General features: G+C 31.8%; 2 protein-coding genes across 2 annotated transcripts; both read right to left on the bottom strand.

The window, feature by feature from the left end:
* Positions 1 to 1,253: 1,253 nt before the first annotated feature.
* On the bottom strand, positions 1,254 to 2,375 carry LOC132281994 (F-box/kelch-repeat protein At3g23880-like). Its single transcript, XM_059783638.1, has one exon. It carries the CDS (start codon positions 2,373 to 2,375, stop codon positions 1,254 to 1,256), a length of 1,122 nt encoding a protein of 373 aa, XP_059639621.1.
* A 14,543-nt stretch (positions 2,376 to 16,918) lies between these two features.
* LOC132284918 (F-box/kelch-repeat protein At3g06240-like) lies at positions 16,919 to 18,712 on the bottom strand. The gene has a single exon (XM_059787061.1). The coding sequence runs from the start codon at positions 18,520 to 18,522 to the stop codon at positions 17,239 to 17,241; it is 1,284 nt and encodes a 427-aa protein (XP_059643044.1). The 5' UTR covers positions 18,523 to 18,712; the 3' UTR covers positions 16,919 to 17,238.
* Positions 18,713 to 19,560: the final 848 nt, after the last annotated feature.

The raw sequence follows: 19,560 nt of genomic DNA, 5'->3' as shown, positions 1-19,560 counted from the left end.
GTGTAGTGACCTAAATTAAAAACTTGCAGTAGTAATTATATTTTTTTACTAAAGTAATGTTTAATAATAGATTTAGAAATGAAATAAATAAAGATCCCTATCAATATATTCAAAAAAAACAATTGGAAATTAAATACAAGTAAAACAAATACTAATTCAAGTTTCAGAGTATTTTACACAACAGGGTTAATTCATATTCATGAGATGTGCATGTTGATAATTTTTCAAATGAACTGTAACAAAATCAATTTTAGGATCTGTTATAAATGTCATTATTTAGGAGCAAGTAATCCGAAATCATACTGCATACCAATAAACAAAGAAAGTCCAAGAATGTCTATTGCCAATTACACTAGTTTCATACCACTAGTATCTGGAGTCTCCACTTACTGAAATGGATTCTATGGGGAGAGTATATGGTGGTGAGTCATCCAAATAAGGATTATCACCTCTACCAAATTCGTTTATCTTCGAATGATTCGTGAGAGTGCCCAGGCTAGTGTCGCAAGGCATTATCTCTCACTGCTCTACAGCCTCTACCAGATTCATTATGTTCGAATAATTCGTGAGAGTGCACAGATACTGTCCAAAGGCGTTATCTCTTACTGCTCTACAGCCTCTACCAGATTCATTATGTTCGAATAATTCGTGAGTGCACAGGATAGTGTCCAAAGGCATTATCTCTGACCAATCTACAGAGGGAAAGAACCTCTTGAAGTTGACTGCAATCTTTTTATGTCCGTGAGGATCCCACCAGAGTGCATTCTACTTCTAATATAGGCCATGAACTAAATCATAATCATTCTCAACAATTCCATGTACAAATAAGAATCCCCTTCGTTACATGATTTCTTCTTCGTATAGATGGATATAAATTGGCTACCATTATTTTAACTTCCATTATATAAAATCATGTCCCCAGGCAAAGAATAAAGAAAGAATAAGGCAAGTCATCAAATGTGAAACAGCAGCCATGAATGAACCAAATCCGTAAAATATAATCAATATCATTCAAGTAAATGAATCATTACTTTAAAATAAGAGGTACAACATTCATGAAAAGCTAAAATCTGAACAAAGTTGCAATATACCGGAACTAAAGACAGAAATACTGAGAATGTTTATCATGGTATCTCTCTCCTGCAATTTTCTTGATTCCTCCAGTTCCAAGCTTTCCTTTAAAAAAATTATAAAGTCTTTGTCGAGCAACTGCTGCACTGGAAGACTAGGCTTCTTAAGACTTGATTCACTTCCTAAAGTAATACTAAGCTCTCCGCCACATGGGGAACAGCGTAAAATGCTTCCGGATTACCAGATAACCATATTCCAAGATCCTTGGCTTGTTGAGACTCTAGGTTAATTGAAAACATGCGATCATTTCTTTTAAAGAAACGAAGATCACCGGTCCTCCTGAAACCAAGAAATCGCCCGAAACCTTCATCCACATCAAAAGCGAATAGTTTGGACCAAGATTGTACAACACCGTATTCTTTCATCACCCATATTGAAACTTTGCTAACCAAGGAATCAAAATGGCCAAGACAAAGTGACTCCCCAAGCACCGAAACAGCCAAACGTGTTGGCATCCAGCCATGTGGTGGAGCTGCTGGTGGCATCATCTTACAGAATACCTCACTGCTCATATCAAAGGTCAAGATTGAAATATCATAATCAGCATCCAAATCGCCTCCGACCCAATGGACAATCCCATTGACAAAAACCTGAGATGGAAGTGGAGCAAAAGTGAAACGATGATGGGGACCAACAACATAAATTCTTCTCCAACATCCTCTGTTAAGCGAGTAAAGCTCAACCTCAGCATCTGGAAAATCGTTAATGTAAGCAATTCTAACCACCTTATAATCATTAGTTTTGGAATCAAAGCCATACCCATCAACAACCTCACGCAGGCCATGTGAATCAATGCCAATGCTGGACATTGGAAGCCTCATAGATTTTCTAATACTTGGATTCCACAAAATTAAATTATTCACCTTTTTAAACACATAATCAAAGATATTATCACTGAGACATACCAAACCATTACAAGAACCAAATATGTGCAATTGAGAAGCACAGTACAGAATTGGGTTTTCAAGTTCTATAAAACAACTGCCGTCGTAAATAATTACTGAATAACGACCTTCTTCTCCACCTCCTTCTTCGTTGGCATTAATGTAACGCCCAATGATATGTGTATCAGTGTTGTTGATTTTGTTCAAATGGATTGTTTGGTTGAGCTTTGAAGTGATGAATTTAGGGCTACTAATTAGAGAACCCCATGATTTACAAACGCACCTGAACTTGAGAAGGGCTTTCACCGGTAGTCTTGTGAGGATTTCAGCTATCAATTCTTTGGGCAAACGGTCCGCCATTGTTGAGATTCGTAGGCGAGTGAGAGAGAGAGAGAGAGAGCGAGCTTTCTCTTTAGGGGTTTCGAGAACCCTAGCAATGCTGAGACATCAACGATCGATAAGAGTGCAAGAAGTTCGAAAACCCTCACCCTTTTCTTTACCCTTTTATATATGGCAACACTTGTAGTCTTCTAGTGACCTAAATTAAATAATTAGTGATTACGCGGAGGGAAACTACCTTCGCCAGCCTTTCCCTATTAAAAAAGAAAAAATGAGCACTTGAATTAATGTATAATAATAGAATTAAGAATGAAATAAATAAAATACTATATCATATGTAACATTTTTTAAACTAATCATTATATATTTCAAATTTATAATACTTTTTTACCGATTTCATATTTTTGTTTCAAAATTTTTCTACCAAACATGTTTTTTATTATTATTCAAATCACTCTATAACAAAGCACTTATTTTATTTCCAACTAAAATAAAATGTCAAAAACAAAAAGCCAATCAAATAGAACCTTACTAATTATATGTATTTATTTATTTAATTAATATATAATAATATATTTAAGAATGAAATAAATAAAAATCCATATCATATGTAACATTTGGAAATTAAAACCAAATACAGTCAACGTTTTTATTTTCTTTTTTTTTTTTGTGTGGATGCTCAAGTCTCAAGCATCATCCTCTCAAGAAATTGTTCGCCACCCAAAATGAGTCAAGCCTTAGGCCTGACCTAATGCATCCCAAAGCACCACGACTAAATTCTTACATACTTAGTCAATCCTTGGAGTGAAATTACAATAAAGATTCAATACCTCACCTAAACACATTGACAAATAGTTTAGTTAAATTGACGTTACATTTTAGGGGCGTGCAAAAAACTAGTTAAACGATAAACAGAACCAGTAGGTTTAGTTCAATTTTTTTATGATTGGAATTGATTACGGTTTTACAAAATTTTAACCATTTATAAAAAAATTAGTTGCCATTTGAGGACTATAAGACCAAACCAAACTGAATCATCATTGTGAAAATTATATTTTTGTGACCAAAATTAAATATAATTGCTCTATAGTGACCTTAAAGTTAAAAAAAGATGAATAGTGACCAATGTTGAAACTTAATTGATTTGAAGTAACCATTTGAGGATAATTTGGTCAAAAACACTTAAAGATTTGATAAACATTTTAAAAATAAATTTTAGATGACAAATTGCCATCTAATATAAATAATAACTCATTGAATTTATCCTTGTACTCTCTCTCTCTCTCTCTCTAATCCAACGTTTTTTTTTTTCCTTTTTAATTTGCAATTTACCAATTTAAAAAATTAAGCTTTCTTTCATAAGATTATTTATTTAATTGTGGCCCACATGATTTGGACATGTGACATAATACTTGGTGGCTAAGTAAATAGATATCAATTAATATTATTTATTTTCGATCAACTTCTAATTACCTTTTTGGTAATTACTTATTGGAGAAGTGTTTTCCTTTCTTGTTTTTTATTTTGATCAAAAGTGAAATTATGTTACTAAAATGGAAAACTAGTCCTCTCTCTACCTTTATAAAAGTGCATATGCTCCATCAATTATGTACAATTAATGATACAACACGTAAAAGTTTTATGTATACAAAATGTCAAGAGAAAGAAACCAGTTTCCACCTTTACCTGTTAATCAGAATTGCAGATTAGTTCGTGGTTAAAGTATCTAGACGTTGAATTTAATCTCAACAAAGTTTGATATCATGAATAGAGGTATGTATATCTAACTATATATATTTATGCATTATAAGGATGTGAAATTAATTGAAGTTCTAAGATCTAGGGATTTATGATTATTTGTGATTAAAGTCTAATACAAATTAATTAGAGTTTTCATGTGGTATCAGAGCCTGTAGTTATGAAACTCTTTTTTTTTTTTTTTCCGATTATCCTTGCATAAATAATAAATGTAAGTTTAAATTAAAATATTCAGACACTGTTTTAATAACAGATCCGATCAAATTTTTCTAATTCATGTATAGGATTTGCGGATCTGTTTGCCTTGATCAGTTTTGTTTTATGTTATACTATGCCTCGAATTCCGAACTTATATGTGTATAACATTAGTTAAGTCTGTTGATATTTACAATATTGACCACGATGAACTTAAATTTTGGAAAAATGAATCTGGGTGATTGTGTGTGTGTGTGTATCATAATGAGACAAAACAAGCTAAAAAGAGATTGTTTATTTTGGTGTATCAGCATATAATGAAGAGACAAGTCAAAATAAATTATTATTTTCGTGCATCAGTTTATTGAATGAAAATTTTGATTTATGATTTCGCTGCACAAAACGAGGTTCTCAAATTGTAATTTTTTTTTTTTTGTTTTGTACACGATTAAATATATGATTTTTAATATACATTACAGTACATCTATGAAATTTTTGGATACTCACTAGCAATTTAATTAATTGATTTTGTATATTTTGTGTGCATAATGTGGTGAGTAACTTAATGTTGATTTTATCACTAGATAATTAAATATTCATATTATAGAAAGGTTGATAGCTATCAAAGTGGCCTAACCATAATGATTAATGGATATTAATTTTAGTGGTAGACATAATTGCAATATTTCTTGAATAATGATACTTATAATTTTTTTGTAAAATTCATGAATATTTGGTTTATTCAATTATTAGAAATAATTCCTCAAAGGAATTAATTTTCAAGTGATTAAATAAACATTAAGGGGTTGTATGTAATTTTTAATTGGGCAAATATAGGATATCCAAAGGTAACTTGTCTATTTAATTAATTAGTGCATCACCAATAAAGCTATATATAATTAAATACATCTAAGCATCATTTTTTTTGTATTTGTGGTTACCACCCAAAGGGGTACCATAGTTGTACAATGTACTTATTTATTTTTATATGTGTTTTTATCTAAAAGTATTAATGTTATGAGCATTTACCTTTTTATGATTATTTTATTGCAGTATCTCTTCGTATTTCACTGAATTCGCATGCTTCATCTGTTTCAATTCTCAATTGAACTAACTTCTCAGAATGGAATGAGCAAGTTCAGTTCAACTTAGGTGTGCTAGATCTTGATTTAACATTTTAAATTGAGAAACCTACTGCTATTACTGGTGAAAGCAGTGAAGAAGAAAAGACTTTTCATAAAGCTTGTGAGAAATTGAACAGATTTAGTATTATGTTTATGCGAATGACTATTATAAACAATATCAAAACAACTCTTCCCCAAACTAATAGTGCTAAGGAATATTTAAAAAATATTGAAGAACGTTTCCGTACTACAGATAAGTCTCTTACAGGGAAATTAATGGCTGACCTCACTACTATGCGTTTTGATGATACTCGTAGTAGGCATGAACATGTTCTTGACATGATTAATTTTGTTGCAAAATTGAAAACTTTAGGGATGAATGTGGATGAGACTTTTCTCATTCAATTTATTCTCAATTCCTTACATACTCAATATATTTCAAATTTACTATAACATTGTTACGGACAAGTGGAATGCGAATGAATTGACCAGTATGTTAGTTCAAGAAGAAGGAAGGCTTAAACAATAAGGTAATCATAATATTAATCTCATGACTCAAGAAGCTAAAAGAAATTTGAGAAAAGGCCCGGAAAAGACATTAAGCAAGCAACACCCCAAATAAAGGATTCTGATGAAGCTACTCAAAAAAAGGAACTCAAGAATGATAAGTGTCATTTTTGTAATAAATCTAGACACTTTCAGAAAGATTGCATGAAACGTAAAGAATGGTACGAAAAGAAAGGTAAGCCTTTGGCTTTTGTATGTTTTAAATCAAACTTAATTGAAGTTCCTTCTAATACTTGGTGGGTTGATTCAGGCTCTAATGTTCATATTTCCAATACGATGTAGGTATTCCTTTCAAACCAAACCATAAATCCAAATGATAATTTCTTATTCACATGGAATAGGGAGAAAATTCCAGTTGAAGCCATTGGGATATTTCGTTTAGTTTTAGATAGTGGATTTCATTTAGATTTGTTTAAAACTCTTTATGTTCCTTCAATTTTTCGTAATTTGATTTCTATTTCCAAACTTGATGTTGATGGGTTTTCATTTAAATTTGGTAATGGATGTTTCAGTTGGTTCAAAAAATCACAATTTGTTGGTTCTAGTATTCTTGTTAATAGTTTATATAAGACAAAGCTTGATGATTTATTTTCTGAAATATTTTTGACCTTGCATCATAATGTTGAAACCAAATGTAACTCAATTAATGAAAATTCATCTTTTTTGTGGCATAAAAGATTGGGTCATATATCCAGTGAAAGGTTAAAAAGATTAGTAAAAGATGGAAATCTTTGGAATCTAGATTTTATTGTATATGTGGATTGTATTAATGGTAAACAAACTAAACACACAAAGAAATGAGCCACAAGAAGTATAGAGCTTCTTGAAATTATGCATACAGACATTTGTGGACCTTTGATGTTCTATATTTTGGTGGAAAAAATATTTTATCACCTTTATAGATGATTTTTCACGTTATGGATATATCTATTTGTTGCATGAAAAATCTTAAGCAGTGAATACTCTTGAAATATACATAAATGAGGTTGAAAGGTAACTAAATAAAAAAGTGAAAATAGTAAGGTCAGATACAGGTAGTGAATATTATGGAAAGTATGATTAAACGGGTCAATGCCCTGGACCGTTTGTTAAACTCCTTGAAAAGCGTGACATTTGTGCTCAATACACTATGCCAAACACGCCACAGCAGAATGGTGTAGCTGAAAGGCGTAATTGTACTCTTATAAAAATGGTTAGGAGTATGTTAAATAATTCCTCGTTACCCATATCATTGTGGATGTATACTCTTAGAACTACTATGTATGTATTAAACAAGGTTCCTAGTAAGGCAGTTTCAAAAACTCCATTTGAACTGTGGACAGGAAGGAAACCAGTTTAAGGCACCTGCATGTTTGGGGTTGCCCAGCTGAAACTAGGATTTATAATCCACATGAAAATAAATTAAATTTTAGAACAATTAGTGGGTACTTTATTGATTACCCAGAAAAATCCAAAAGGTACAGGTTTTACTATCCTACACATAGTGCAAAAATTGTTGAAACCGGTAATGCCAGATTCATTGAGGATGGTGAAATCAGTGGGAATGATAGAAATAAAAGATCATTTAAGAAGTTAGAGTACAAATCCCTTTACCCACAACTTCTAAAGAAATAATTGTTTCTCCAGTTGTTGAACTGTATAACAACGAAGAACAATTAAATGATCAACAACTCCATAATGAAACTATCACTAATGAAGTTATAGAAGAACCATAAGGAATAACATTAAGACGGTCTTAAAGAGAAAAGAGACCTGCTATTCCGAATGATTATGTGGTATATCTACATGAATCTGATTTTGATATAGGGATATGTAAGGATCCGGTTACATATTCACAAGCCATTAATAGTAATAATTCTACTAATTTGATTAATGACATGAATGAGAAGTTGAAGTCAATGGAAAAAAAATAAAGTTTGGGAACTCGTTGAATTGCCTGAAGGATTTAAACAAGTCGGGTGTAAATGGGTCTTTAAGACCAAACGCGACTCTAATGACAATATTGAACGATATAAAGCCAGACTTGTAGCCAAGGTATAATACCCCTAATTTTAAAAGGATAGTTCTGGAATTTATTTAATTGTTGAATTGCATTTTAATTTATTAATTGTGCATTATTTAAATTACTTGTGTTATGTGGTTGTTTTATTTAATTGTGTATTTAATTAAATGGTTTTGTTTTTATGTTATTTGATTAATTATTTGAATCTCATGTTTTTTAATTAGATTTTATTTATTTTAGTTGTTTATTAAATTAGATTTTATTTTATTTTAATGGTTAAGGGTGTTATTTATTAAATTAGGTTTTTTTGTATTTTTAGAATTCACGTATGTAGCCGATGTATATCTAACATGGGTTGGTCTATGGGCCGAGTAAGTCAGTTTAGGATTTAATTGAACCTAGGATTAGTTTGACCTATAAATATACGTTTAAGGTTCTGCCAAGGGTTTTTAGAACCCTACTCACGACTGTGGAGGCAGAGAAGGAACAGAGGAGAATTACAGTGAGGATTGTCGGAAACCTTAGGAAGACGGTGCTAAGATTTTGAACCAAAGTCTTACAGGCAAGTTCTAATCCTAACTCTTTCCCTTTGCTCGTGTTCTTTACATTCTAAACACAACTTCATAGGTAAAGAAATATAAACATTAATCTGGTTTGCATGTTTGAGGTAATTAAATCAATATGTGTTCCATGTAGTGTAAACTTGGTTGTTTTGAATTTTCTTGCTTAATTCATGATTTAAATTGACAACGAATTATTGAATAAGGAACTGAATTAAGTCTGGAACACATTGGGTAAACATTAAAATAAGTCTGGGTTTCATGGTTGATTTGTTTAAACAATAAACGTTGATGAACTGTAAGTTGTTTGTTTTAAATCCTTATTGCATAGTTCGGGTTGCAATTGTTATCGATTATTAAACAAAGGGTTTAATTATTTCTGGAACATCTTGGAGTCTAGTTTAGATCTTAGGAACCCTAGGTAAGGAGGACAGTTCATCGGGAAGACGCCGGACTCAAGGAAAGTGAAGAAGACGACATTACCAAGTTGGGAACTTAGCCTGCTAAGTTGGGAATTTAGTCTGTTAAGTTGGCAACTTAGCCTGCTTCCTTGTTTTCTTTATTTATTATTTTTTTTTCTGCTATTTCCAACGAGGTTGGGCTACTGTGAATGGATTTTTGGGTTTTCAGACTTAAGTTAGAGATTGTGATGGTAAGTTTTGGATGGTTTAGAAGTGTGGTTTAAAACACAAAGGTGTACCCAGTTCTAAATTGTTAGAAATTTGAATAACAGGAATTTCTTAACAACTTACCTATACTGAATTTGGCTATGGATGTTTAAATTGCTGGGACTTAATTTAGCAATTTTCTGTCAAGGATTATACATCTCTAATTATGTATCAATGATATAAAATATGCATGTCAAATTCTATATTTTTGTCATGTTTAGTGAGGATTAATTGATGTGTAGCTTTTTATCATTTATAGCATCAATTAATGGGTTGGTATAGTATGAGCATGATAGATTGTCTATTTTTATTATACTTGTCATGAAATTGATTGATGTATCTCATTATTTAGATTTATCAGTTACTGGAGTAAGCATGTTAGTTTAAATTTCTATGTATGCTTCTTTTGGTTCAGTTTGCTATACGCATTGACTAGGTATTTTTGGAACAATTGATATTTATATTTACATTGTTATATTATCAATTGTTGTAGTTATGGATTAGTTTGATATTTACAGTCCTTATCTGTAATGTCAACTACTGGATGGATGGATGGTATGCACCGGTATGGGACGGTGACATACTAGGGTTAGTTTAGCTCAAATTGCTAAGTCATACCTATTTTGGAATAAGGGTACGGATTTTAGTAAATAGAGTCCTCCTTATATGTTAGTCTGTGCGGCTGATTACGCTGAACGACTAAACTGAATTTCTTACAGATGGATGGGAACAGATTTTAAATATATTTTTATGGTACCACAATATGAGCCTGAGTCTCAGAGTCACTGGTTAGGGAACGTATATGCATGAGGATGCATAACTGGCTATGATAGTTTGATGTGTACCCTGCTAGGTCTAGGTAGTCATGCCCACCTCAGGTGCTCTTTGCATGGTGCCTACTAGTCAGGTTGAGACGGGCCTGTAGTCCAGTGAAAATCCTGTAGTGTGAATATATATATATATATATATATATATATATATATATATATATATATACGAACTATTTAGTTATTGTTGAGTTGATTAGAATGTATATGCGTATCGAGTCTCTGCTTGGATTGTAGTAGGATAAAACTTGTTCGTGGGCCTGACCCACTCCTATTTTTCAGGTGTACACCAGTTCCAGACTTGAGCTTGTTCGTGCTGAGCAGAGACGGTCACTCATTCTTCCGACAACGTAAGATCTCTCTCCATGATTTAATTATGGATTTCTTCTAGTTTTATTTCAATTTGGTTTTTCTTTTAGGGGTTCACTGGATGGTTTCCCGAATTGTACCCTTGGAGGTTTTGGAGTTGTACCCTTGGAGGTTTTGGAGTTGGATTATTTAAATCTTTATTATGTGGGATTTTAAGTATTTAATTTATAGGATTATATTTTAGTTTTCATTCAACTTTAAACTTTTGTTTCTTAAATTTGTTTTGTATTCTGTGTTCGTTTGAAGTATTAATTGTCTAATATCCCTCGGATTTGGGCCTGGGCTAGATCAACCCGTGTCTCGGATCCAAAGGGTATCACATAAGGGCTTCACTCAGATAAGAGGTATTGATTATAAAGAAACATTCTCTCCTATATCTAAGAAAGATTCCTTTAGAATTATCATGGCGTTTGTAACTCATTATGATTTAGAGTTGCATCAAATGGATATGAAAACAACTTTCCTGAATGGGAATTTAGAAGAAGAAGTCTATATGGATCAACCTGAAGGCTTCACATTAGAGGGTCAAGAACGCATGGTTCGTAAACTTAATAAGTCAATATATGGACTTAAACAAGCTTCCTGATAATGGTATACTAAGTTTAATGATACTATTACTTCTTTTGGTTTTAATGAAAATACTGTTGATCAATGTATATACCAGAAGGTTAGTGAAAGTAAGTTTATATTTCTGATTCTATATGTTGATGATATTTTGCTTGCTAGTAGTGATCTTGGTTTATTACATGAAAATAAAAATTATCTATCTAAGAATTTTGAGTTGAAAGATATGGGTGAGACATCCTACATGATAGGAATAGAAATAAACCGTGACAGGTCACGTAGATTGTTAGGATTGTCTCAGAAAATATATATTGAGAGAATTCTAGAGAGATTTGGTATGGAACATTATTCAGCTAGTATTGTTCCAATACAGAAAGGAGATAAATTTAGTTTGATGCAATGCCTAAAGAATGAATTAGAACATAAAGAAATGCAAAATATTCCTTATGCATATATTGTGGGAAGTTTGATGTATGCACATGTTTGCACTCGTCCAGATATTAGTTTTGCAGTTGGAATGCTAGGCAGATAGCAATCCAAGAATGTATCACTGGAAAACTGCAAAGAAAGTCATGGAATACTTACAAGGGACAAAGAATTATATGCTCATATTTAAAAGGACCGATGATTTAGAGATTATTAGTTACTCAGACTCAAATTTTGCTGGATGTGTAGATAGTAGAAGATCCACTTTTACTTATTTGTTCCTTTTAGCTGGAGGGGCAATATCATTGTAAAAGCGTAAAATAGTCTATTATTGCTTCATCTACTATGAAGGCTGAATTTGTAACATACTTTGAGGCTACAAATCATGGTTTGTGGTTGTGGAACTTTATTTCGAGATTTTGTGTTATGGATTCAATTTCCAGAATGCTGAAAATTTATTGTGATAACGTCGCAGTTGTCTTCTTTACTAAAAACGATAAGTATTCCAATGGCGTTAATCATATGGAGTTGAAATATCTTACCGTTAAAGAAGAAGTTCAGAGACAACAGGTGTCTTTTGAAAATACAGGCACACAACTTCTGGTTGCAGATCCATTAACAAAATGATTACCACCCAAGACATTCATAGGGCATGTTGGAAGAATGGGTCTTGAATGTAATCAAAGTTAATTATTATTTTTGTTGTGAATTGCTTAACAATACTTATATATATTTGACATTTTGAGCTCATTAAAAATGTGTTTCTGATATTTCCTGTTAATTTATGTATGTACATGCATGTATTACTTTAAATGATGAAAACATGAATAGTCTTCGAATAGACATTATTGCTAGACCTTTATTAATGCTTCTCACTTATAGATTATGTTAAATGGGTTACTAGTGTTGTGGTACATGGAAGGGACTGTGCCATTTACTGACATATAGCTGCCATGACTCACATTGTTAGTTTGTTTACCATGATATTTATGATGACCAACTTAATACCTTAATCTGATTTATGATGCACACTAATTACTATTTTACTAAACCACTACAGAAGTTATCATATGTGTCAGGTGGGAGAGTGTAAAATTATTTATTTAATTGTGGCTCACATGATTTGGACATGTGACATATTACTTGGTGGCTAAGTAAATAGATATCAATTAATATTATTTATTTTTGGTCAACTTATAATTACTTTTTTGGTAATTACTTAGTGGAGAAGTATTTTCCTTTCTTGTTCCTTACTTTGATGGAAAGTGGAATTATATTACTAAAAAGGAAAACTGGTCCTCTTTCTACCTTTATAAAAGTTATGCTCCATCAATTATGTACAATTAATGATACAACACGTAAAATTTTTATATGTGCAAAATGCCAAGAGAGGGAAACCAATTTCCACCTTTGCCTGTTGATCAAAGTTGCAGATTAGTTCGTAATTAAATGATGTAGACGTTAGATTTAATCTCAACAAGGCTTGATATCATGAATAGAGGTATGTATATCTAACTATATATATTTATGCATTATAAGGATGTGAAATTAATTGAAGTTCTAAGATCTAGGGATTTATGATTATTTGTGATTAAAGTCTAATACAAATTAATTAAAGTTTTCATCGTTATCAACATTATCTTTTTCCACCCTTTATCTACTTTTCAAGGCTCTCCACCATGAAAGCAAAAACATTTACAGTGGCAAATCAAGAAAACAAGTTTCATCCCAAAATGCTCTTCATAGAATACTTATAGAGGTGGGTCCCTTCTCACTTTATTGTTTTAATATATTATTTTTTCTAGATGATTATAAGCTCATGCCTATGTACAGGGATGTGGTTAGGGTTATAGACAATCTCAATAACAACTCATATGACAACTTTATATTTGCAAACCATTGATGCACATACTTTTAAAACACCCATAAACAGTTGGTAAAAATCTGAAATTAATCAACAATGATCATTATTTCTTAAACTATAACTCAGTAGTATTAAAAATTCCTAAAAATTACAATCGTATATCTTAAGGAAGATCTTTCAAACAAATCAACTTATAAAGTATAATCACTATACCTTGAAAATAATGAATAAGAAGAAAATTTACAATTTTCTCATCCTGCCTCTTAGAACCTTGAAAAAAATGATGTCGAACATTTGTTTTCAGTTCTCTCCCATCTTGGTTTCTCTTCGAAGACTCTCGCTAATAATATGTCGTCTTTTGTTAATCAATTTAATTAAATATTTATTTAGGTTACTGTAGAGGGTAAATTTGTCCACTTACATAATAATATATTATAAAAAGATTATTTAGGTAATAAATCATCAAATGGTCATTTAATATCAATTAAGTTTCAGCATTGGTCACTATTCACCTTTTCTTGACTTTAAAGTTATTATAGGGCAATTATGTTTAATTTTGGTCACCAAAATATAATTTTCCCCACACATAGTACCGGATTTCAAATATCACTCTAAATCAAATTGAAATTGGAAAACCTATTTTGCAATTATTAGTGTTGACAAATGTAGTTACTTTTTGTCTGTAACGTTTGGGTGGTAAATGCTTTGGCCCCAAGTAAATTAACAAATGAGAATCAAATTTATACGAGAAATTATTAGATGGTCATGAACCATTAACACTTGGTAAATCACTTAAATACAGATTCTAGGATTGAGAATATGGCCTCACAAAAGTGTATTAATATATTACAAAGTTTCATAATCGGAGGGTTCTCATTTAATTAGTCCACCAAGTGTCAAATATGCCAAAACCTCTAATAATTTCTCAATTTATACTCTTAATCCCAAAATACATGTAATGCTTGAGAATCCAATGTATTAATTGTTTGTTTTTGTTATATTGAAAAGATTGAATTTTTAAATATACTTTTATTAAAAGATAAAAAAGTGTTATATAATTAGTGTACTTGGTTAATTAAAATAATATTTTAAAAAATATTATAAAAAATAAAAAATTCAATTTTTAAGGGAACATATCTTTTTGGGACATCTCCTAGTAACAAAATTGTTTTGTTCTTTTTTTTCTTTTCTTTTTTTTATCTCCAAAACAAAGTGTAATAGAAATTTAAAAACACACAAAGAAAATGAAAAAAATAAAAAAATAAATAAAGATCAAGGACACAATTAATGAAATTTTTTATGAAGCATATTGAATTCAATTGCCAACAAGGATCAATAAAAATCAGGAGAACAGTCAGGAAATTGAGGGTTTTGATTTATCATTCGAATCAAATCATGAATAGTTATTTTTCAGCGGCCATTATAAATTTGGTACTCATCATCTCTCTCAAAAATCAATATTTACCCAATTCATAAAAATTAATGTTGATCCTGCTTTTTGTTTGTTTTGACGTATGAGTGAGGCCTTGCATCTGCAAGTTCAAGCACCCATTTTTCTAAACCAGAGTTATTAACTGAGTGACCGAGTGAAGAACCCATTAAAAGTGGTATAAATTCTCCTTAGCAAATTAGTAATAAGAAAATGAATCAGCTCTAACAACCTTATGATTAGGTATCAGTGTGGGAATCAATGCCAATGCTGGGCTTTGGAAGCCTCGAAGATTTTCTAATAAAAAATAATTATTACTCTTTATGTATGTTAATCATAAATTTTTAAGTATTATGGCAGACGCAAAAAATAAATTCTATTAAGAACATTCAACACATTTCGTAACCTAAATTACAAAGGGTTAGTAATTATATTTTTTTATTAAATATATGAAAAATAATATATTTAAGCATGAAATAGATAAAAATTCATACCAGACTATAATATTTGGGAATTAAAAATAGAAAATTTTAAAAAAATAAATTTAAATAAATAACAAAAAACATATAGTTTTGTCTACATATAAATTAAATTAGATATATTTTAATGTCTTTGATCAATTTTATTATGCTTTATAAATTATTATAATGTTAAGCCCATTAATCCCCTGAACAATTTTTTGTTTCTCAAAAAATCTATCTGAACTATCAGAAAGATAACCCTGACCTATTCAGTTTGTTGCAAAATGTTGGACAACTAAGCAAAACTTCAGAAAGACAAAATGAATTTAACCCATTATTATATTGACTACCAAATGAAAGGCTTCGTATTGATTAAATCAAAGACTGCTTTTAATTATTGCATTAGACATAACTTGGTGGATTGGAATTGGAAATTTAGCATTTTTAAAATATTGCCTTTGTTGAGAGTAGGACAGTTTGGCTCGTTCGATTTATCAAACTACACCGAACTAGTGTAAATTTTGAGTCTCACTAATAAAATGCCCTTGACAACTCAAATTAATTGGACCTTTTACCATTTGAAAAAAAAAAATGACGAACTGGACTGAAACCGGCAGATTTTGGTGTTACTATCCAAATCACACCTGCGGAATTTAAACAGATAAGATTTAAATTTTACTAGAAACCATTTTTGGGAGCAACAAAAATACTTTTCATTATTTTTTTTTGGGTAAATTAAAATACTTTTCATTAGAGAATAAATAAATAGTCTCTTCATTTCCATTACTTTTTCTTTCCTTTTTTAGGAATGACTTTTCTTTTCATTACTTTTCGAATACAATTCATTATTTTAAAAGGCAGATATTACTTTATTTTTTCCCAGAAAATTCAAGTAAATACACATATGTGGGAGTAATGAACAGAGAAAAGCCAGCCCAAACACCCGGCCAGATCAGACAAGAAGACTAAAAACCCAAACAAACAATGGGCCCAAATATAAACAAAAAAAGGCGCCAAAGGTTTACCATTCAAAGCAAATAGCCTTATACAAAACAAATTTTCTTTTTTCCCCAAAGGTAGCCTGTACAAACAAATTTTATTTTTCGGAAGATGCCCACACAAACAAATTGTTTGCAACTGTTTTGACCAGGTTATCCAACTCTCCGGTAAGCTAAGAGTTAGCTCCTTGATGGAGCACCAGGAGGACGAGGAGGAGGGCGAACACAATTTGGTGATGCATTCCATTCCTCAGGAATAAGTCAAGAGCTTCGATGAAATCGACTCAAAAATTCGATTGAGAATGATATTCTATAATGAAGGCGAATTGGAGTACATTTGTGAATATCCCTCTCCAAATATGATACACAGAGGAAGCCAAGGCCATTTTGCATATGGTGAACTAAGGTGAACACGAGATGGAGACACTTTTGCTATATGTAGACATGTAGTGCCATATAGAGGGGCAGAGAAAGGACATGTGAGACTCTCTTCCTAATCGTCACAGATAGGAGTTCTCAAACATGACAATCCTCTCACACTCGCTCATTTCTTTTCCTTCCTAGTAATCCAAACAGCTTGAAATTAATGAATAGAAGAAGTACATGAAAAATTCACTAAGTGAAGGTTCTCAAGCAATGTCCATCATTTTCTCACATCTATAAGTGCAGGAAACATAAATCTCGAACAATCTAAAAGTCATTTAACAAACAAGCTGGTTATTCTTTTCTTGCAATGGCAATTTTTACTTCCATCATATAAAATCCTGTCCCTTAGCAAATAATGATAAAGAGAGAATAAGGCAAGTCATCAAACAAGTTAAACATCAGACATGAATGAACAAAACCCGTAAAATATAATCAATATCATTCGAGTAAAATGCATCATAACTTTAAAATAGAGGTTTATTGATGCAATGCCGGAATCAATATTCATGAAAAGCTAAAATCAGAAAACATTTGCAATAAATTGGAACTAAAGAAAGAAATACTGAGAAACTATGCTAAGAAGGGGAAACAAAAAAACAAAAAAACAAAACAAAACAGAAAAAGAGGCAAGGATAAGTGAGAACGTCTATCTTCTTCCTACTGTCTCTTGCAATTTCCTTGTTCCTCCAACTCCAAGCTTTCCTTTAAGAAAATTATAAGCCTTCTTTAGTGTAACCGCGGCACTAGAAGACCTGGCTTGCCCCTTTGAGACTTGATTCACTTCTTTAAGTAAGACTAAGCTCTCCATGTAAGTATCAGAGTAAAATTTGGCCAGAAAAGGGCACGAGTCCGGAAGGCAAGATACCTGTATTCCAAGATTCTTAGCTTGTCTAGACTCTAGGTTAATTGAAAAGATGGAATCATTTTTCCCAAATAAAAGAAGTCCATTCGCCCCCAAACTAGGTAGTCTTCCCCCAAAACCTCTATCCACATCGGAATTGCATAGTTTGGTCCAAGAATCTACAACACCATATTCTTTCATCACCCACATTGAAAAATTTCTATTCAACACATCAAAATGGCCCACACATAGAGACTCCCCAAGCACTGAAACAAACCACTGTGCTACCACCCATCCATATACTGGACCTAGTGGCAAACCCATCTCACCGAATACCTCACTGCTCATATCAAATGTCAAGAATGTATGATCATAAGTCTCATCCCTACCGCGTCCAATCCAATGGACAACCCCATTGACAAATGCCTGAGATCGAAGTGCAGTACAACGGATACGATTAAGGGAACCATCAACACTAATTCTTCTCCAACATCCTCTATTAAGAGAGTAAAGCTCAACTTCAGGATCTGGATCCGGACCAAAAATATTTTCAATGCAAGTAATTCTAACCACCTTATAATCATTAGTTTTGGCATCGAAGCCGTAACCAATAACCGGGCTATACAGGCCACGCGAATCAATGCCAATGCTGGGCATTGGAAGCCTCACAGATTTTTCAATACTTGGATTCCACAGAATCAAACTATTGGCATTACCAGAGGCATTATCATTATCGGTGAGACAAACCAAACCATTACAAGAACCAAATATGCGGAAATTAGAACCACAGTTTGGGATTAGGTCGTGAAGTTCTATAGGAGATCTAATATGCAGTCTTTCGTTATACATCTTTACAGAAAAACGACGTCCTCCTGTTTCTTTCTCATCGATGTAATGGGCGATGAGATGTGTACGAGTGTTGTTGATTTTGTTCAAACGGATTGTTTGATTGAGGTTTGAAGTGATGAAATCAGGGCTACTGATTAGAGAACACCATGATTTACAAACGCACCTGAACTTTAGCAGGGCTTTTGCCGGTAGTCTTGTGAGGATCTCCCTAACCAATTCGTCGGGCAAAAGTACCGCCATTGTTGAGATTTGAAGGTGAGAGAGAGACTGAGATTTCTTTTTTTAGGGCTTTTGTAAACCCTAGAATTATGAGATATCAATGATAGATACAAGCCCTGGCATCTTGAAAACCCTCGAACCAATCACACAGACTATACAACCCTAAGGACTCTCCTCTTTCCCCAAATACCCTACAAGAGTACAAGATTAATGCAACTCTAACACCCTCTCACTCTCCACACCCACACAAACCAGAGTTGTATTTCACAAATTTTATTTTATTTTATTTTTAACAGAATCAGATGAATGGAGTCCATTATCGAGTCTTAATTTTATTTTAAACCTATAATCCAAAATATATTAATGCGCAAATTTTTGTAATTTGCATCGATGAGGCGTGAATTTTTAATAATTTATTAAAAACCATTTAATACATGTAGTGACAAATTTTAAGCGGTTTTAGACTTCAAGTTATTAAAAAGGCTCTCAGTAAATATATTTTTCACTAAATTACTGAATAATAGTAGTCTTAAATATGAAATAAATAAAAATTCATACAAAATTTCATTAGAGAATAAAAAAAAAAAAGGAAATTTAAATAATACGATATATTAAAATTATATATAATTTTGTTTACAGATAATATACATCTATTTATGATCAATTTTTGTCTCTAAAAACAAAACTTGGTCGAGTGGAAAAGTTTTCTTTTTTTCTTTCGTTCTCCTTCCCAAACTCTCGACTTGAGCCTTTCATTGTTTTCAAAAACATTTGCCTCTATGTTATGCACTTTTGATAACTTTAAAGTCTGGGACCTTTTACTATTTTCAAAAATATTGCAGTGGCTGGACACGGAGTTGGATCAATGAACTCTCCAAATTGAAAACTATTTTTTGAGAATTATATGATAGTTAGATTTATAAAAACAGACTTTTTTTTTAATAACTAGACAGTTTTCTCAACCAATTTGAATTTTTATATAAGTTTCTGATTTACACTTCTCTAAATACATAAAGCTATACTAGTGACAAACCAAGCATTATTGACCTCTTTGATTTG

This window comes from Cornus florida, unplaced genomic scaffold (genome assembly GCF_030987335.1).
Source record: "Cornus florida cultivar Cherokee Brave unplaced genomic scaffold, ASM3098733v1 CherokeeBrave_3.0.0_Hap2_Chr11, whole genome shotgun sequence".
NCBI classification, from domain to species: Eukaryota; Viridiplantae; Streptophyta; class Magnoliopsida; order Cornales; family Cornaceae; genus Cornus; species Cornus florida.
The sequence above is the reverse complement of the archived record's forward strand: the minus strand, read 5'-3'. Positions and strand labels throughout refer to the sequence as shown.

What these genes read in the sequence shown, in the direction of transcription:
- LOC132281994 (XM_059783638.1), bottom strand. Translation starts at nt 2,375, where the DNA reads ATGGCGGACCGTTTGCCCAAAGAATTGATAGCTGAAATCCTCACAAGA.
- LOC132284918 (XM_059787061.1), bottom strand. Translation starts at nt 18,522, where the DNA reads ATGGCGGTACTTTTGCCCGACGAATTGGTTAGGGAGATCCTCACAAGA.